At 30.1% G+C, this 21958-nt stretch overlaps 2 protein-coding genes across 2 annotated transcripts; one reads left to right on the forward strand and one right to left on the reverse strand.

Annotated features, from left to right (window-relative positions):
• Positions 1–1101: 1101 nt before the first annotated feature.
• LOC111716488 (uncharacterized) lies at positions 1102–12546 on the forward strand. The gene is made up of 21 exons (XM_023491960.1): positions 1102–1113; positions 1333–1417; positions 1767–1968; positions 2312–2403; positions 2856–2902; positions 3631–3667; positions 3901–3960; positions 4579–4627; positions 5090–5158; positions 5508–5570; positions 5905–6304; positions 6400–6454; positions 6643–6703; positions 8235–8292; positions 8353–8389; positions 8464–8548; positions 9341–9425; positions 10519–10622; positions 10961–11024; positions 11573–11645; positions 12470–12546. Exons 1-21 carry the CDS (start codon positions 1102–1104, stop codon positions 12544–12546), a joined length of 1815 nt encoding a protein of 604 aa, XP_023347728.1.
• Positions 12547–13843: 1297 nt separating this feature from the next.
• LOC111716487 (myosin heavy chain, muscle) lies at positions 13844–20768 on the reverse strand (the record flags this gene model as incomplete). The annotated part of the gene is given in 10 exon segments (XM_023491959.1): positions 13844–14063; positions 14278–14337; positions 15273–15362; positions 15797–15901; positions 16885–16921; positions 17626–17705; positions 19433–19538; positions 19833–19885; positions 20251–20343; positions 20679–20768. Coding segments are annotated over 10 exon segments (762 nt in total), but the record flags the coding sequence as incomplete, so codon positions are not given.
• Positions 20769–21958: the final 1190 nt, after the last annotated feature.

The raw sequence follows: 21958 nt of genomic DNA on the forward strand, positions 1-21958 counted from the left end.
TCTGTTTATAAATACCTTGGACCCTATATCCCCTACCTTTTGTATTTACATACCTTGGACCCTATATCCCCAACCTTCTGTATTCATACCTTGGACCCTATCCATTTCGTGTGTAATTGTATAAATACTGCTACTACTGAGTATTCTTTTGCATACACATATAATGGTCTGCTCTAGGGTTCTTGAGATAAATACTGCTACTGCTGAGTATTCTTCTACATACACATATAATGGTCTGTTCTAGGGTTCTTGAGATAAATACTGCTACTGCTGAGTATTCTTCTACATACACATATAATGGTCTGTTCTAGGGTTCTTGAGATAAATACTGCTACTGCTGAGTATTCTTCTACATGCTCTAATTCTGATGAAACCACCACAATCTTCTTTAATAATATGAAATCTGTGTTTTCAGACTGTTCTAAAGGATAGTTGGTCGATTTTGAGAAACTACTGAACGTAGAAAATTCGAGAATTCAAACTCCGAAATTTTAAAAAATGAATGATTTGCATTTTCTTCCTTTGATTTGTAACAAAACGACCAACTTTATCAGAGCTTGATACAAATTTAAATTTGAAAATTTGTAAAAATATTATTGAAACGTCAAGTTCCCCTGGCGATTTAATTGCACAGCTTTCTTGCTTCATTAGGTAAACAAAAACTTTATTTTTCATAATTTGTTTTTAATAATTATTATTTCTAATTTTGAAGTGAAGAAATAGTTGTAGAGTTCCAATTACCCACAGTACCTCTCCTCTTAGGAATATAATTATATTTTAATTCCATTATTCTCAACAATCAATTATAATCTTAAAATCTCGAATTTTATTCAAACAAATTTCAAAACTGATGTTTAGTCTCTAAATAAAGCTGAGAGAAAATGTTTACCTAATATTTTAATATTTTCTGATCTCTGCAACCTGATGGTGTAAACCTTTGTTATTTTTAAATAAAAAAGTTTGTCGAAAATATAAATTTATGATTAATAGAAAAGGAAACTTCAAGATACTCTATGCTTTACCTACCTGAGCTGGGCAGATCGTCAACAAACTCATCTAATGTACTGCCCAGACCATATATGTACCCTATGTACAACAACAATGATCAGGACAGTGATTTGTACAGTAATTCTGCCAATGATGATAATACCAAGAATAATGATGATTTTGAGGATATTATCATTCAATGATGATTATCACAAGAATATAAATATTTTTTGGATATTATCAATGATTATTTTACCAAGGATAATAATGATTTTGACATTCATTAACAAATTTACCAGGAATAAAGATGTTTTTGAGGATATTATCAATGATAATTTTATCCAGGATAATGATGATTTTGAGGATATGAATGTTGAGGAGTCAAAACATTCAGCATCTTTAGTTCCATTCACATCAAACTTCATTCAAGGTAATTCTAAACATATTTAAACAATTTTTTGATTTTGACACAAATTACATTTTTAATATAGGCTGTAACTGTGTGTCATTATCCTAATGGTACAAAAACGTGCATTGAAATCTTAAAATTCGACATTTTTATAAAATTAGTCATATTAGCTTGATGTGTTGTGGCAAGATTTTCAGTTATTCTTTTTGAAGCTGATAAATGTAGCTGATAAGTTTCAACATTTTTATTACAAAACGAAGCCATGTTAGCTTGTTTTTTTATGTCCTGTAAACAACTATAATTCCACTTTAAACACAACCGTTCTCATCGTATAACTTAGTAGTCAATATACGATCTTTCTCAAAATCAGGATATTTGCGACGAGCATATGGATTTGGTTCCCAAAGTTTACCAAACCCTGAAGAAGAAGTTAAAAATACAATGCACATTCAGAACAGAAATATGAAAGTTGATCAGGATGCTTCGAACCATCAAAGAAAGATGAGACAAAGATTAGGGTTTCTCAGAAATTCCGATAAAAAACATCCGAGACAGAGTTCTCCAATGTCTAGGTATAAGTTACTTTTAAAAACAAATCTTAAAAAATAATTGTAATTTAAGATTTTAAAAAAAAAATCTTTTTTGTCCGTCGGATATAGCCGGCACACTCCCAAACACAACAAGTTAATAAATGCCAATCTTATAATTCACAACTCAATAAACAAATAACATTTTTGGCAGATTTTCCATGTAATATTAGAAATGTAATAAAAAACATTACAAATATCATTTTGCTGTTAACGGAAAAAAAGTTTTATAATGTTAATTCCTTAAAACTAAAATTTTCCAAAAAATATATTAATCTAAAACACTATCCATTTTTTTTTCTGAGAATTAAAAAATATTGAAATTTAGGAGAAAACAAGACAATTTACCTCGTGTTAAACCAGGTTCTGGAAAACTGAACGTGTTCAATGCCGCAGATAAAAGACATAATAGAATCCCAGGTACAGACCAGTTTTTAAAAGTCTAACATGTTTTTACAACTCTTTTTAAATTCAAAAATGTTTCAGAACGTTTTCAAAAACAATGCCCAAACTAAGGTTCTGATTGAAAGATTTAATTAAAAACGTCATGAAAAATTAAAAAGTTATCTTTCCGTTATATCGAATTTTTTTAAGTCGCTAACTTAATTGTTGGGGTACTCAAAAGGTTTTAAAAATGGCCAAAAAAGGTCGGAAAATGTTCAAAATAAATTATTTTTGTTTTAATAAGACGCTTTTACATCGATTTTTCAAGTACTTTTCAAACATGTAAGCTTTACATTTATAACTTGAATAACAAAAAAGTAGGGGACTGTTTTACTTTTTTTCTCAAAATTAAAAGTCATTTTACTTAAAAGTTTTGAAATGTTTCTTGTTTAGACCACAAAATACTGGATTCCTTTTATTTATCTTAGAAAAAAATGTAGAGAGATTAGAGACAGAGGAAGATGAAAATTCTCAGGTTGGTTTTAGAATAGTCAATGACAACCTGACATTCTTTAGAGGGACTGCAAGAGGGAGGGAAGGCACACCACACCATTTTTTCATCTCACCACAAATGACGTCAAAATTTACCCTTTTATATTCTTTTTTAAGTGGTTTAAACTATTTTAGTCGAATTTTTAGCCGCGTCATGTTGTTTATAATGGTTTAACATTTTTTAAATTTTGTTCTTAAAGAAGAACATCTTATGAAGGGGACATTAGGAATAAAACAATTTATGGACATTTCTATATGATAATACCTCAAGCAAAAACAAAATGTGAATTTTTAGTTGAAGATTCTAAAACTCCAGCCAAATATAACCAAAAGTTTGCACTTTATAAGTAAAATAAGAAAACAACAGAAAAGTGTGTTCCGGACGAAAAATATGTTAGGTGCACACATATTTTTCGTTTTTTGGCTACAAAGATTGTTTTAGTTTTCAAACAAAAATCAACAAAATCAACCCTATGTTGAAAAACATGACGTTGCCTAAATTGAAAAAAATGTATGATCGGAAGAAATAATGGTGAGTTGTGACGTCATTAGTGGTGTGCACGAAAAAATGGTGAAGTGTGCCTTCCCTCTCTCTCTGTAGACGCAATTTTAAGTGACTCTCAGATTGAAAACACAAATCCTTCCTAACATTTTATAATAAAATCTTAAAGTTATGTTTTTACTGCTTTCTGAAAAAAATTCGCATTTTAGATGAGACTTCAGGAGAGTAGATATCATACAACCAGAGGTGACTGAATTATAGAATGTTTAAAAAACATAAAGGGATATAATGATAATATTTCTTTAAAAGCGGCGCTTTAAATTGTATAAGAAGGAAAGGGTATGTAGATGTCTTTTGTTTGAATTTAAAAGTTTGAACTTGATTTACAAGAACCGTGAAATCTCAAACCACGGGCTTTCAACTTTTAATTTGGTCCGAGGATTTAAATTAAATTTCTAATTAATCTCATTTTTTTGTAGAACCAACATCTCTCTTGCATCAGCACTTTTTTACGTCTAGACCTTCAAGATTATCCGAGGGTAAAATAGATTTAGAATTTCTTTAAATTCAATATATTAAATAGTTTTATGTTAGTCTGGAGGGCTTTATAAACATAACTCGTGGTTAATATTAAAAAGGCGAGCAATAAAAAGGTTTTTAACCTATAACTTATAGGTTTGCTTGTCAAAAGTTTATTGGATACTGACCATTATATTAATAGAGCCATTAAAATTTCACTGCATGCAAATCAATTTACATTACTATTACCATTTTGTAATCTCGTAGCTCCTCTAGTTCTCATTTTACTTGCAAGAATAAGAAAAGGTAAATTTTCAGTTACATAAATGAAACCCAACACATTTTAGTTTTCTCACAATAGTTTCAGTAGAAGTAAATATTTCCATTTACTGATAGCGCCGATTGCAGGATTCATAACTCTAATTGGATAATGAGATAGAAAGATGAATGTTACCGCCATACTATTTCTATTGGTTCAGAATAGACAACAAACACATTACTGAACCCTAATTGGAGTGAATAGCTCGTTTATAAAATTAATCTATGGTTGAAAACATATAAGATTTAAATATTGCGTCCAATTTGATAAAGCTTAATGTGCAATTCCTTTCATTGTGTTCTTTTTAGATTTTTTTTAGGTTCTTTTGGAAAATATAGAGAAGAACTAAAAGGAGATGAAAGCAACAGGTAATTTAAGCAATAACAGAAAAAAATGTTTAATTAAAACGAATTAAAAGTTTGAATTTTTGGGATATTTCAAAGGAAACTCCTAAAAATTTAATTAACCGAAATACAGTTAAATCATTCAACTTTATTTAATTCTTTTTAAAATCTTTCAGTAATATCTTAGAGTTAACATAGAGTTAAAAGCACAACTGTTTTGGTTAACTTTTAAAACAAAATTGAAATATTTTGGAAAATATTTGAAAAAATATAACCTATGAAATATCTTGCTTATAAAGTTATCAACAATTACAAGTGTTTCCCTTCGGAAAAAATAAAGTTTAATTACTCGTTGATTGTAAAATTTTGCACTAAAATGATAAAAGCAAGAAAATACTTTTTTTAAAGAAAATTGTAAATATCTTATAAAAGATATATTTTCAAAGAATTGAGTCTTCATATAAAACCTTTATTATGGTATTACAGACATTTTGTAACGCCAGAATATCCTGGGTTTGGACCTTCTTATAATTCTCACACGCCTTACAGTAACAAGTAAGCTTTTTATTAAAACTTTTGAAAAAATAGCAAAAATTTTTTTTTTTTAAATGTTGACAATTTTCGACAGTTGTTTTTTTTAGCCAAGTTTCTAATCAACATACCTAGTGAAATGTTTTATAAAAGCATGCGTGTCAAATTTTCAATTTTATACATTTTTAACAATTTATTTTTTGAATTTATTTTTAAGCCTCCCTTTCATTTTCAACATTGAGTTTAAAGGTACGAAATCTGTTTATAAAATGAGTATGGCTTGAAAATGTGACACGTTTATAACACCAGCCTTCAATTTTTCTATGAGGGGACATGCTTTACATATTTGATCTTTTTGTAACTTTTTGTAAAGTTTGAAGCATGTCGCCGTAGGTCAACCTAGGACTACACAGAGATCCTTCAACAAGGAATACAGGTACATAAACAAACACAAACAAACAAACAATTGTCAAAGCAAACAAATAAACAAACGGAAACAATTGAAGAGACATTTAAACTCAACTTATTAATTGAAATTTGATCTTATTATCTTGTAACATGAACCATACTTTGATTTGACATTACTGGTACAACTTTGTGATTTATTTAGTAAAATTATTTTAATTGTTCTTCTCAATAGCTCTTCAACAACAGGAGTTATGATTGAAATCATATTTAAACTAGATGTAAAATTGTCTATTGATTTTTCATTATTTTTCTTGCGCATTTTGTATCTCTGTATGTTTCAGTTTATTGTATATTTTATTCAGTTCATCCTTCGACAAAGGTGGTTTTTCAAAACACAGTGTTCAAAATTCACAGAATGGAGGTGTACATAATGGAGGTGCAAGGAATGGAGGTGTACAAACTGACAAGAAAATCGGGAAATCAAGTGGAACTGCACAGTACAGCAGTGAAATTGGAAAGTACATCAGTGGAACTGGAAAGTACAGCAGCGGAACTGGAAAGTACAGCAGTGGAACTGAGAAGTACAGCAGTGGGACGGGAAAGTACAGCAGTGGGTCTGGAAAGTACAGCACTGGAACTGAGAAGTACAGCAGTGGGTCTGGAAAGTACAGCACTGGAACTGACAAGTACAGCAGTGGGACTGAAAAGTACAGCAGTGGAACTGAGAAGTACAGTAGTGGAAGGCAAAAATACAACAGTAAGGTGGGTCTTTAAATGGGACTGGGACATTTTCAAAGAATGCTACATCACTAAAGATTTATATTATAAAAATGATGATTTATAAATCCTTTATTTAGATGAACCAGACAAAACCTTTTCCAACTAGAGCACCTCCTAGTTCCCCTTCAGCAGGTATCTTCCACCCTCTCCCCTCTCATCTTTAGAAAACTAGCTTTTAAAAGTAAACCCACTTGACAAACAGAGATTACAACTTTATTTTTATAGGTTATAGATAACACAAATGTACGTTTTCTATTAACATATTTGTATCCTGTTACTGTGCAGTAGTGTGTACCTTTATAAATTGTCACCATGTTTAGGTTTATCTTCAATGAGCAATATTTTTCCTTCAAAAGAAACCCCTGCAGAATCCTATTACAGGTGAAAACTAAATTTTTTTTAAATTAAATATATTCTTAAAAAATTGTGACCGTTATACTAGCTGAAGGGCCCAGCGTTGCCATTGGAATTTTGAAAGAAAAAAATTTGATTTTTAAAAAAGAAAAATTTCCATTAAAAAAAAGGATTTTTGAAAAAAAAACTTCGAACTTTTTTAGCCTGTGTCACCCCCTGCAGGCTAACCGGATAAGTGTTCACAAAAAAAATCGGTCCAGTCGTTTGGCAGACTATAAGAAACATGTTTTAAATTCAAATGCCTTGCTTTATTATTAAAGATATAATAAATATTGTGGTATCTGGGAACCACAAAACGTGCATTGAACTGGTATCTAAAATCTACACTTAATAAGATTTATACAAGTACTTAAACCTGTTTATATCTATCATGTGAGTAACCTGTTGACATTGCAGATCGGGTTAGTCCTATTCCGCGGGCCTAACTCCTCATGCGCTGTCATATATATTTGTAACCTGGCATTACAATACTTCAGCTATCTCCATATATCGAGATAGCTTTATATGTTTAAATGCACGTACATAAATAGCACCCTAATAATAAAGTCATTCACATGTATAAGTATATTTATTGATACATTTAATCTTACATTTATAAATGCATACTTATATATCATGTACATAATAATAATAGCTTAACATTAGCTCTAGATCCCTTGGTATTATTAAGGTCTCTTAGCTTGACGTTTAAGCACTGTCTCAGTCAGGATACCGAGTCTAGAGTGTAGGACTAATATAGTTTTCAGTCCATCAATCAACTTCATATCCTTATTATTGCAGGTATGCTGGTCAACCCGCTCCTGTAATATCTGGAGCAGATCCCAAACCTGATTGGACAACCTGTCCCTGACCTCCATCATTGTTGGGTCAGGGTGCAGCCTGTACTCCTGCTCTATAGCCTTCCCTGTGTCCCATACATTAACGTTAGGGACAACTGTAGGCTGTTGTGAGCTAGTGTCCCTAAGGGACATTATACTCCCTAGCTCCTGGTCCAATCCTTGTAAGCCCTGGGTCACTTCTCTATTAAGCTCCACTAGCTCTTCAAGGACATCCTGCATTATCTTGGGCAGATCTTCCTCATCATGATCTTCATCTCCATCCTCTACAACCTCCTCAGCTACATCTTCATCCTCTGAAGCAGGAACAGTGACAATTGGAGTGTTCCCACTTATAAGAGGAGCAAGGTCTGCTGGATCAACATCCTCTCCTTCGTCCGGTTCTAGTTCCTCAACATAGGCAGGGTTCCACACTATGACTGGAACGCGGTTCATCGTCTTCTTCTTATATCTCGTTCAGAAAGGTTCTCTCTGTAAGCTGTCTGTGCACTGTATGTAGCACAGGTCCCAGGACGGCTATGTGCAGGAGACTTATGTCTACTCTGCAGCGGTCCGGGATGTACTGATCCATCTGGCTTCCTGTTGGATTCAAGGGACTGTTCACTCATATATCAAACAATCCGGAATACAACAATATATATATCTATATTTATGTATTATAGGAAAGACTCGCAACTCAGTTCTAAACCGACCTTAAAACCTCAAATAGTGTTGGACAAGGTAGACATTCTAAAATTCTCCTAAAAAGTGAAACAAAAAAATTATGAATTTAATTTAAAGGTCAGAAGTGTTTCTGAATCTTTCAACTCCTTTAAAGGTAAATATTGTTTAGAAACATCAAGTCATTTTTTAAACTTTAGATTTTTTCTAAATGATATTTCGTTGTTTAAGGAAAATTGGATTTTGATTCATCAAACAGTAGAACTACTGACTCCAAGGAAAATCAACAAAATGGGTTCTTTCAACAATATTCTAGGCATTTGAACAAAACAATCTTAATATTTTTAATTTACACAATTGTAATTTATAATATGAATTTATTTTTTTGAAATTTTAATTGAGTAAAATAGAAATTGATTTATTAATTGTTGTTAAAAATAAACAGAAAGACATTTTAAAAATTGTTAACATGTTCACAATATATACATTTGTAATCGATCAATTAGAGAAACTGAACACTCGACACTATAAACTATAACAACTTTATAATTACTTTATCTTTGCAACCTAATGTTGCAGAAATTTTATTTGTGAACTTTTTAAATCAAATGATTAACATTTGAAATATAAAAGGTTTACAACAAAAGGTCGTCATTTGAATTTGTGATAAACTATTCATTGGCAAAATTTCCCATATTTTAGAAGAATTTAAGAAGCCTTCAGAATTGATAACTTGATTTTTGTGTGCATTTGTGTCAAAGCCTAAAATAATTTATTTACATAAAGAATGTAAAAAATTATTTCTTCCACTAGGATAAGAATGAAAAACTATTTCTATAAATCTATTTCTAGTCTTTGCAATTAAGTTTTTTTCGAAATAATAATATTTCAGAAGAAAGCTGCCTTAATAAGAGACTTATTACAAAAATAATTTAGTCTGCAAAAGGAATGTAAAACTTTCATTTCGTTTAATGGGAGAAATGATTTGTAAGAATCTATTTTTCTAAACTTTGCAATTAAGATTTTCTATGAAAACTGCGACAAAACTAAAAGATGATTTGCAGTTGAAGTCTTAATCTTCAGATTATTTTGTTTAAACTTGCTGCAGTAACCTAACTCCTGATTTGTCTACAGAAATAGCAGGATTAATCAAACCCAATCTTGATTCAAACCTTCTTCAATATTTAACAAAGGTTAGTATTATGATCATAAATATTTTAGATGGGCTTCGTCAACATTTTTGTTAAAAAATAATTGTTTGTTTCTTTATATATATATATATAACTCTCTCTGCTATACTATCCGTACATGTACTCTTTGCAATTTTAAATGTTTTTTCTTTGAGGAATCAAATCTGTGACAACTTTTAACTGTTGGATTTTAAATATCTTTACTTCTTAGAAAGCCAATGACGAAACAAAGCAGAATGAACAAGTTTTGCAAAAATAGTTGGCAAACATCTTTGCACATATGCCTTCAAAGTTAATTTGATCATTTTTGGTCTTTCTTCATTTGCATTTACACAAAAGGTTTTCAAGAATTTTGCAAATATTTTTCGCATAACTGAAGTGTTATGACCAAATCTCCCCCTATCGTTTTTTTTGCGAAACTCAAAAAGTATTTGGGCTCGGAAGCTCAAATTTTCTGACTTTTCTAACTAACACATGCGCATCACTTAAAGCTAAAAGATGGGCTTTTATACCTACTGCCTTAGTCCTTAGGCATACTGCCTAAATGCCTTATTTTACCTTTACCAAGACTTAATCTATATTTAAACCTACAATTCCAGTCATTGGATTTCAACATTTTATAGCTCTTTGGAAAGCCTGAAACAAAAGCAACCAGATTGCACAATCTTTGAAAAGATATTTTGCACAGATTTTTGCACAAACGCCTTTAAAGGGAATTTGCAAATTTTCATTTTTTCTTGAATACACATTTAGGTTTTCATGATTTTGCAAATGTTTTTGCTCATTAAAAAAGGTGTAATTTGTTGCAATTTGCGCATTTTTTTACGCATTATTTGCTTTTTAAGAAACCAGACGTCAAAATATTTTCCTAGGTGGCAACATACCAAAAGCGGCATGGCAACTTTCAAAGTCTGCCCTAGCCGCAACACTCGTCCCCCTAGTTTGTAATAGCCTCAAGGACCGGGCCTCATAGGGCCTAAGCATACTAAGTTGCCCCTTGGTAAATTGTATATTTGGGAAGTTGGCACTTGGGAAAATGTCACTTAGACAGTCTTCCTTGGGGAAAATGTCTTGAGGATAATACCTAACTTTACAGGTGCAGGATATACCATTGATGGCGGATGATCTATCCACCAGCTATCAAGTGCTGGGACATACTTTTCATAATTTGGGACAAACCTTACAGATGCTGGGACACAGGTAAACGAGGCCGTGGATGTCATCTTATGTGACCTTGAAAAAACAGTGTGTCATTTCCAATTTACGTTGAGGAATGGATCTTCATTGTGTTTATAAAGAGAGGGCACATTTGAAAAAAATGGGAAAAAAGAAATCTCATTTATTTTAGATTAGACATAGATCTGGAGGTACCATCGTGAGACGGACATTGCTTCTAAATAACAATTTTAAAGTCCCTTTATAATATTACGTCTTCACTCTTCAGTCTTTTTTTAACTGTTTAAAGACCAATTTAACTTTTGTATTCCTAAACTGTAATAAAATGTAATATAGAAGCACCAAATCTTACTGCATATTAGGTACCAACAAGAACAGATTATGAAAATGAAAGAGGAAGAGGGACAGCAAACAAGTAACAGAAAGGTGTATATTTTAGTTCTGATTTAGATAAATTTGTAGTTTGATGAAAAGAAATTGAGTCTTTGTTAATATATTTCAAACTTTAAAACACATCAAATCAAATAAATTAAATTTGAAAATCAATTGATTACAACGTTAGAATGTTGTTTAGAATGTTGAAGTAAAGATGCCAGCACTGCTATTATATTTTTGTTTAGAATAATGAATAAAACATGCCAGCACTTCGGTTATACTATTGTTTAGAATGATGAAGTAAACATAGCAGCACTGCTGTTATATTATTGTTTAGAACAATGAAGTAAACATGGCAGCACTGCTGTTATATTATTGTTTAGAATGATGAAGTAAAGATGTCAGCACTTCTGTTATATTATTGTTTAGATTGCTGAAGTAAACATGGCAGCACTGCTATTATATTATTGTTCATAATGACGAAGTAAAGATGGCAGCACTGCTGTTATATTATTGTTCATAATGACGAAGTAAACATGGCAGTATTATCAATGNTAATGAAGTAAAGATGGCAGCACTGCTATTATATTATTGTTTAGAATGATGAAGTGAAGATGGCAGCTCCAAGAATAAAAATAAACCTCAGTATTGGGGATGAAGAAGTTCAGTTAGGTAATATTTAATTAGACATTTTTTGATCAGCTTTGTTAAAATTTAAGGATTTTACAAATCCTTTAATGCAAAAAGGAATTGATTCCTTGCCGCAAACTAAAACTTTTTATTTTTGCACCTGATGGAAGTAAAAACTCTTTAACATCTTGGTCTTGAAGAATTTATAGTTTTATGAAAACAGATTAAAAAGATATAAGAAAAAAATTTGATTTTTTGCGAGCAATTATTTCCTATGCGAATTCTGCGAAGTTTCTATACAAGGATGTTTCCATAGAATTGAAATTATACAAAATGTTTAAAATGATTACTAAAAGAAGTTATATTTTCAAGAAAAACTTATCCTCAGTTATTCCTCAAAAAATTATTATTTGCTAGCATTTTGCATAAAAGTAATTCTTTTTAACATGTGATTTAAAATATGTTTAACATTTCATACGTTTTTTAATCTAAATGTTTAAAGGGAAATATACAATGACCAAAAATATTGATATTTTTTTTGGAATTCTTTTATTAAAAATTTTATTTTAAAATATCAAATTTAGATATGTCTACGTTATATTGAAGTATTTATTCTCAGAATAAATCGTAAAAAGTCTTATCTACAGTGAAACCCATAAAACTGGGGAAAAATCAAATGTTTTACTGAACATGAAAATCATCAACTGTGCAATGACATAAAGTTGCTTAGATGTCGTCTTCATATTCTATAGTTGTTTTGATCTTATTGTATATGAAGCAGTGCAGTTTCTATTCAAGCTAGCATTTATATTTCTATTTTATTTTATTTTATTAGATTTAAGATGTTAAAAACACAACTTTTATAGGTGAGAAATCTGTGACGAAAGGTCTGGACTCTGGAATTACTCGGCGTGTTTATACAAAGAATAAAAAGTATTTATAAAAAGTTATAAAACTGGAAATATTTTTATAAAAATGTAGAAAAATATTCTTCTCCAATAAATGTTATTTTGTTGATTATTTGTATTATTTATAGATGGAATTAAATTCTATTATATTACAGAACAGGATGTATCTACTGATTATATTTTCGATTTGCTTTTGCAAAACCTTTTGTTGTTTGTTTTACTCTTCTGTATGTTTCTGTTACTATGCTGTTTGTTTGTGTTACTCTTCTGTATGTTTCTGTTACTATACTGTTTGTTTGTTACACTCTTCTGTATGTTTCTGTAACTATACTGTTCGTTTGTTTTACTCTTCTGTATGTTTCTGTTACTATACTAATGTTTGGGTTACTCTTCTGTATGTTTGTGTTACCCTACTTTATGTTTGTGTTACTCTTTTGTATGTTTCTGTTACTGTTCTGTATGTTTGCGTTACTTTACTGTATGTTTGTGTTACTCTTCTGTATTTGTCTGTCACTCTTCTGAATGTTTGTGTTACTCTTCTGTATGTTTCTGTTGCTGTTCTGTATGTTTGTGTTACTCTACTGTATGTTTGTATTACTCTTCTGTATGTTCCTGTTACTCTTCTGTATATGTTTGTGTTACTCTATAGTATGTTTCTGTTACCATAATGTATGTTTTGTGTTATAATAATGTATGTTTATGTTACTCTTCTTTATGTTAGTGTTACTTTTTTGTATGTTTGTGTTACTCTACTGTATGTTTGTGAATTAATCTTCTCCGTGTTTGCGTTACTCTTTTGTATGTTTGTGTTATTTAACTGTATGTTTGTAAATAACTGATCTGTATGTTTGTGATCTCTGCGTGTGCATTTCTGTTGTTCAAGGAACAAAAGTTAGAATTGCCCCTCATGGGTAAATTAAATGGGTTTTTTCCAGAAATGAGGATACAAAAAGTTATTTTCATATTAAATTTACTAAATCTTTAGAGATTGACAGCTTCAAAAAATTTCATACAGGAGTTTTAACCATTTTGATTTTTTTAAATGAGAAAATTTTATTCAGTCGTCTCTGATGTCTCTGTTGAACTATGGGTACGTAACCCTGTATATCTTACTTATTAATAATTTCATGATTAAAAATGTATTGCAATAGGATTAATATAAAATTGACAAGATCTCAAACAAATTTGTTATTAAACTTAATCAAAAAATTAAAACAGATAATTTTTCCGTTTTATTGATGAACAAATTGTTTTGTCTTGTAAACAGCTTGAGTTGGATTTGAAAATATTAATTATATTAAATGGTCTAATTTAATCTAATTGAATATAAATGGTCTAATTTAATCTAATTGAATATAAATGGTCTAATTCAATCTAATTAAATCTAATTGAATCTAAATGTTCTAAAATGTCCACGAGGAAACCGGAAACGCACTCTGTGAATTCAAAAGTCTCCAGCTCTGATTTAACTACAACTTTACAAGCGTTCAATTCTTGTATTTTGTTACATCATATTAGATGGAACAGTTTGCCTACGATACTTCCTCAAAACCTAAAAAATTACTACCTTTATCTTCATCAGTAAAACATATAAAACATTTTCATATTTTGGCAAAACTTAAATTACATTTTTGTCAGAAAAGAAATTAAGTCAAATTTCTTTTTTTGATTTTTAGGATTTTTAAATCAAGAATTTTCTTTCCGCATGAAATAATTTCCAACATTTAAAAAGTCCGTATAAAGTTTAAACTATATTTTATAGTCACCTGATCAGAACTTGCTGCTTTTTCATCAATCTTCTCCATTTCCATTTCAACTTTTCGAAGCTACAGGGTGTCCCAATAAATATGATAATTAGTTGAAAATCGTATTTCTTATTTTTAGATTGGACGACTTTAAAAAATGATGTAAATCATTATTTATCGTCTTCATGTCTAAACAAATTAAAAAGAAGAAAATTTTAAGTTTGTCAATTAATTTTCATGTTTAATGGGTGTACCTGCACAATGTAGACTGTTTGAACAAATTAGTAACATATATATATATTTTTTTCCATTACACATTTCAACAGCCAAACGTCGGCTTATTTAAAGGTTGACTTTCAAATAGTTATCGCAATATACAAAGTAAAAAGGGTATCTGAACTTACAATAAAACCATTTGTTAAAATGTTGCGCATTTTCTAAAGAATTCAACGATTTTTTTGATTTTACACAAAACTAACTAGAGTTTTAGAACTTTATTTTTGTCGGAAAATAATATTTTTAACTTTGATGAAAAACTTGAAGTTTAAAATGCTCGATTTAAGAAATTAAATTGGTTCTGAAGGAATTGAGTCTTTGCCACAAATTCTGCTTTTCTAAACCCAATATCTTTGGATTCCAATGTCGTAGACCTTAGATATTTCAAACTATGAATTCTGTTAGATCAAATAATATAAGTTTTAAATATCAAATATTTACGATATTGGGTTCCAAAGAAATAGGGATTATGAATTCAGAGTTTGTGACAAAGACTCAATTCCGTTTGTTTGTTAAAGAAAGAAAAAGTCGACAGGTTTTTTATATTTAACTAAAAAGAAGTTTGTTTTTAATCTTCATGACAGAAACCAAGAACTGACGAGGGTCTACTCAGACCAAAATATATTTTCAATCAAATGTGGAACAAAAATCTACATTTTTCACTCTACAGAGGTTTGGTTTATCATCATCACCGAATAAAAGAAAACAATGATTCCACTATTTTCTAGTTCCCACTGTACCTTGCTAAGATGGGTAATGGCTCTCTCTTCTGCTTGTTCAGCTTGATGTTTATACATACGTACTTTCTTCTCCAACCTTTCAATCAGCTCCTGAAAAATTAATGTTCATACAGTCGACGTCGTACATATCAGACAATGAAGACGACTTTTAATTTAGATTTTTATTCTACCACGCTTTAAAACAGCTTGGATACACATAAACATAGAAACACATAAACATAGAAACAAAGAAAAAAGGCAAATTTCAGATTCTCTTTGTTTTCTATGTAAACTTGTATTTTGAAGAAATCTTTTTATAGACATCAAAACTTAAAAAGAAAAGTCGTCTTCAATTTTTCTAGATAAAAAACGGCGATATCTAAATCTTCGTTATTGTTACTCAGAATAACGTCTAAGAGGTAATGTTGTTAATCGTTCATCTAGAATTCAATTGTTGGTAACGAAATAGCAACCAATTCAAAAATAAATATTTTTGTGAAAAAATGTGTCATGAAGTTTTTGCTTTTTCTGAAAAAGTTTTTAACCTGAAGTTTTGAATAGTTTTCCTTATCCTCTTCCTGTTTTAAATTCAGTTCTTTACAGTGTCTTTCAGATCTTCTGTAGTTTCGGAGTGCTTCGCCTACCTTTGTCTAAATATCAGCTAGTTCACGGGTCCGAACAGATTAAATAAAATGTAATTTTTCATAATATACAGTTGGGGTGATCAATATTTGAATTGAGCCAACCGCCCGCCGAAGGTCGCTGCGTTTTCACTTAAAAAAATTGCAATCGGAAGCAAATTCAAAATCGTCCATAGGGTTCTATTTGACGATTTAATATCGGAGAATTCACCTTAAGTCCTTGAACTTTTTTCAAATTTTCAAGTTATGTATCATTTTCTTGGAAACTTAATGCTGAAGTCAAATCAAAAAGCGTTTAAAAAAATGAAAATAGAGTGAGTTAGAGCTGAAAAACTTATCAAAAACATTAACAAGTTAAAAAACCGGAATCTAGTATCCGTCATTTGGCCATAACTTCCTTACATTTTAATATTTTTAAAAATGGTTTTCGAATCTGAATTCAGCATGAAATTTCCAAGAAAATGATGTATCATATTTACTTTTTGAAATATTTTTTTGTCAGAGCTTACTGGGATTTCTCCAATATTTAATCGTCAATTCGCAACCCTATGGACGATTTTGAAATTTTTTTTATTACAATTTTTTTTTAAAGTAAAAACGCAGCGACCTCCGGTGGGTGGTTGGCTGATTGATAAAAAAAAGTCACTAATCAATCAATCTTAATATACAGACTACAGAGCGTACATATCATATAGGATTATCACCTGCAAGCTTTAAAGCCAAAGTACGAACATAATACTCGAAAAAAAATAGTATTTTATACTTGCAATTTTTATTATTTAGCTAATTATACAATTATTTAAATGATTCATCAATATTTAATTGTTTGTCTCGAAAATTGCATATTAACAGCTAGGATGATCTAATATGATGTGGGACACCCTGTATTAAAAAGACATGAAATATTTATATTGTCTTGCTAATAATTATTTGGTTTGGAAAACGATCTAATATCATGTTATTTTATAAATATATTTTATCTTTTATGCTACCTGTTCAAGATCTAATTCTTCTTGCAACTGTTGAATTCTAAAAATCAGAGAAAAAAATCTCAATGTTTTAATCAATTAATGTAGGTTGTTAAAAAAAATTGAAAAAAAAGTTTTTCTGCATGACACACATATCATAGGTCACAAATCACAATTTTTAAAAACATTCATTTTGTGCATCACAGTTAACATTTTTAAAAACTTGTAGAGAAAAGATTTTATGAACAAATAAAAAAAAACATTACTGTTTAAAAACAGATTGAACCATTTATAATAAAATGAATAATTTTCAAAAGATTTTAAATTCAAAAATAAGACAGTTTTAAAGAAATTTACAATCTATTAGAACTTAAACCGCAAGTCCCACAGAACTTTGGAAATCATTAAGATCGGCTCTAACCATAACTTTACTTTATTACACTAAACTTGGCTTAGTCGTGTCTAGGTTTTTAAAATCCAAGCTCTGGTTGCTGCAGTGAGAACCATGACAAACTCTAGATTAAGAAGACGACTTTTAGGCTCAAAATATGATTTTGATTTGACCCATGTACAATATGTTCATTGTAGGTAAGCAAAACAATTGTGCAGTGTTCAATCCTGTACAGAACATTTCACGTGATAATCGATGTTTAAGATACAAGTAAACCTATACTAAGTTGTAACATGCATCAAATACACCTAATGATTGTGTATAATGCCGTTTTCATATTCCACAGTTTTCTGGTTCTGACTTTATATTCTAACCTTTGTTCTAATCCATCAATGACTCTGCGTCCACCCCTGCTTGATGAACTCTCTGCTTCCTCTGCTTTAGTCACGGCATCCTGGGCAAATCAAGAAATATTTATTATATACTGTACTGTACAGTACTGTACTGTACTGCACTGCACTGCACTGTACTGTACTGTACTGCACTGCGCTGTTCTGTACTATACTTATTGTACCGTACTGTACTGTACTGTACATTAAGTACTGTACCATGTACTGTGTGTAAAACTGCAGTTACTGGAAAGAACAAAGTAAGTATAAAGAGTAAAGAAAAAAAAATAAGGAGAGACATCATAGAGCCATAGTTTGTTTAGATTTTTTACATTATACTCTGACGTATTAGAACAACTCTTTAACAATTTTAATGTAAATATTAACAAATATTGAAAACAAGGTTAAGTATCGGAAAGATTGAACTTTAGCTACGGTGGTAGGTGATTATATCAATTAAATGAAGTCGAATTTTTTATTGAGATTTTAATTGTTAAATAGCTTTTTATCGAATTACAAGTTTACATGTATTCAGTGAAAAGCTTTTTAGAATTGAATGAATCCCTTTTTTCCATGTTTTTGTGCATCCTTGCTGTTTAGAAGCTTGATATAAATCAAAATTGAAATCAAAAGTCGTCTTCATTATATTGATATTATCACCTACCACGGTATACTTTTTTGGATTGGAGTTTTAAAATTTTATATATTAATTCATTTTACAGGATTGAAAATTAGAAAAAAAAACAATTGTATGGTAGTGCTAATTAAAATGGGGTTTTGACTTTTTTAACACTTTTTTCCTTCAGGCAGCTTCAAACGATCATATTTTATTCTACTTTTTATCATTCTCTATATTTAAAAGTGCTTCAAGAGATCCTCTTTGATTTTACTCTTACTTATTTCTTTACCTTTATAAGTGCTTCAAGAGATCGTCTATGATTCTACTCTTTCTTATTTCTTTACTTTAAAAGAACTTTAATAGATCGTCTTTGATTCTACTCTTTCTTTACCTATATAAGAACTTCAAGAGATCATCTTGAATTCTACTCTTTTTTATTTCTTTACTTTAAAAGTGCTTCAAGAGATCATCTTGGATTCTACTCTTTTTTATTTTTTTACTTTAAAAGTGCTTCAAGAGATCGTCTTTGATTTTACTCTTTTTTACCTATAGAAGAACTTCAAGAGATAGTCTTTGATTCTACTCTTTCTTATTTCTTTACTTCAAAAGAGTTTCCAAGAGATCTTCTTTGAATCTACTCTTTTCTATACCTCTAAAAGAATTTCAAGAGATCGTCTTTGATTCTACTCTTTCTCACTTCTTTATCTTTAAAAGGGTTTCAAGAGATCATCTTTGATTCAACTCTTTTTCTTTACCTTTAAAAGAGTTTCAAGAGATCGTCTTTGATTCTCCTCTTTCTCACTTCTTTACCTTTAAAAGAGTTCCAAGAGATCGTCTTTGAATATACTCTTTTCTATACCTTTAAAAGAGTTTCAAGAGATCGTCTTTGATAATCCTCTTTCTTATTTCTTTACCTTTAAAATAACTTTAAGAGATCGTCTTTGATTCTACTCTTCCTTATTTCTTTACTTTATAATGTTTCAAGAGATCGTATTTGATTCTACACTTTCATATTTCTTTATCTTTAAAAGTGTTCCATGCGATCGTCTTTGATTCTACTCTTTCTTATTTCTTTACTTTAAAAGAGATTCAAGAGATCGTCTTTGATTCTACTCTTTTTTACCTTTAGAAGAACTTCAAGAGATCGTCTTTGATTCTACTGTTTTTTTTTACCTTTAAAAGAACTTCAAGAGATCGTCTTTGATTCTCCTCTTTCTCACTTCGTTCTTTTTCCTGTTTTAATTCATCGCTAAGTCGCATCTTATCCTCTACCAGTTTCCTTTATTGATTTTTTTTTACATTTTTGTAGTTGAAAGTGATGATAAATGATATTAATTAAGGTATTTAAGTTTTTCTTTTAGCTAATTTTATTTATGGTTAATGGTGCTGAACTATGCAGCAGAAACAAAAAAGAAAATTGTAAGAATATAGCACATAAAAAATGTAAAACGTCTGACTTCCAAATTGCTAATTTGGTGAATCGGTTGCGCAATTGTATAAAGTGGTGATCACTTTAATTACGCCTTCAATTGCGATTATTTTCAAATTGCTCTGTCATCTGTCATCCTAATACCTGCATTTCTCTTCAGAGAGTTTTACCGCGTTTTGAAATTCTTCCATTTCTGCCTGAATATTTAAAAATAAATTATTTTTGCATTTTTAAAAGAAAAGGACTTTCACTTTGAACATAAAAAACAGATATTCTACAGGCTGGGGCTAGGGTGTGAAAATAAGCACTGGAATTTTAATACTTTATTTCCTATTAATATTCCAGGAATTTTAATACTTTATTTCCTATTTATATTCCAGGAATTTTAATACTTTATTTCCTATTTATATTCCAGGAATTTTAATAGTTTATTTCCAATTTATATTCCAGGAATTACTTCACTAACGGTAAGAGATTAAAGACGATTTGTTCACTGTTTTTTTTATTCAAAAGGATATTTTTTATATTCTTGTGCTTTATTAAATCAATTTTTATCTCTCACCATGATATTATTGTAATCTGTTTCAAGTTTTCTTCTGTTGTTATGTAATGTCTCATGTTCAATGTTTAGCGCTGTCAGTCCTGATTGAACCTCCTATGTTAAAAACAAATAATGTAATTTTTTGAAGAAAAAAATTAACAATTGTGATAACACTGGATTTCAATATTTTTTTTTAATAGAGAATTTTTATATTGAAAAGGGGGATATGAAGAAACAGTAAAGAATGATTGTAAGAAGGACAGGAAAACTATAGGAACGACCATATATTTTTAATAAGGTATTTTTATATTGAAAAAAGGGATATGAAGAAACAGTAAAGAATGATTGTAAGAAGGAAAACTATAGGAACGACCATATATTTTTAAATGTTCTTGTCAAAAGCAAGAGAAAATAATTCCCGCATTTTCAAATTCCGTTATTTATCCAACCTGTAGTTCTGTTTCAGCAATCTTCTTTCCTCGTTCAGAGTTCTCCAATAATGTTCTTGTTTCTTCTAGTTCAGTCATTAGATTGCCAACCTATTCATGGCAAGTTTTACTAACTGTAAAATTAACCTCGGAATAGTAAGCCAACTTTTAGACTTAACTTATGATTTTAAAAATTTTAATGTCCCACGAAACATGACATTTTTGGGGACGATAGTTTGACTGCCAAATGTCTTACGAAATATTCTTATCTGATAGATAGCGCAAAGTGAAACATCATTTGGTCGACCATTGTACAGTGCTGATAAGGAATAGCCTCTGATCAGTAATGCCGCACTTATTTACAATTTGTGTACAATCAAACTATTGTACAAGTCGTTCATAAAACGTAAAAAAGCAAATAGATATATAGCCTCCTATAAAAAGTTAGATCTGTTGACATGAATAAATCGACTTTGATTGGTTGCACTAGCTCACGCTTAAACTTTTGTATAGCACTAAACTTGTCAATTTTAAAAATGTCAAGCACTTGTTTTTGATTTTGGCTTTGAAAAAGTAATTGGCAAAAAATATCATTCGCTTATAATTCCAGTTCTCTGACATTTAGACAACTCAGAAAGTTATTTATCAATTAAATTTTTATTTTTTTAACCTCCCCCCCCCCCCTAGAAAAATATCATGTATATCAAAATATTGGTTTTAGTTACTTTTTAAAATCTTCAGAAAAGCTACTCTGCAAAACTTTGAAAAAATATTGTCTTTGTTTCTAATTTCTAAAAATTTCTTGTCGTCAATGTAGTATGTTAAGATCTTAAATAAATCTAATATGGAAATGAGATTATTTAGAAGTAAAAATGCACTTTTCATTGCCCATACCCTTTTTTATTAAAAAACATCTAATTGTAATGACATTAGAATTTAGAATCATTTAGAATATGTTGACTTAAAATCTGAAATATCTGAAGTATCTGCACATTTAAATCATTTTCTCGCAATTAAAGATATTCAATTTTAAAATCAACCTTTTTTTAAAAACAAAAACAAAGTAACAACTCGCTATTCACGGACTGAATAGTTCAGGGGTAATTACCCCCAGGATTCTAGGGGGGGGGGTACATAACCCCAATAACCCCCCTTATTTACGCCACTGGTTCCAACGCCTTATCTTTTGGTTTTACCTCACCAACTCAATTATAATTTTTGTAGCCCTAGGAATACGCATTTGAAAAGGCAACCCGCTTGTTTCTAGCTGAAGTTTAAGATAAGTAATTGGAAAAATACTG

Source organism: Eurytemora carolleeae, unplaced genomic scaffold, assembly GCF_000591075.1.
Source record: "Eurytemora carolleeae unplaced genomic scaffold, Eaff_2.0 scaffold2085, whole genome shotgun sequence".
In the NCBI taxonomy this organism is placed as follows: Eukaryota; Metazoa; Arthropoda; class Copepoda; order Calanoida; family Temoridae; genus Eurytemora; species Eurytemora carolleeae.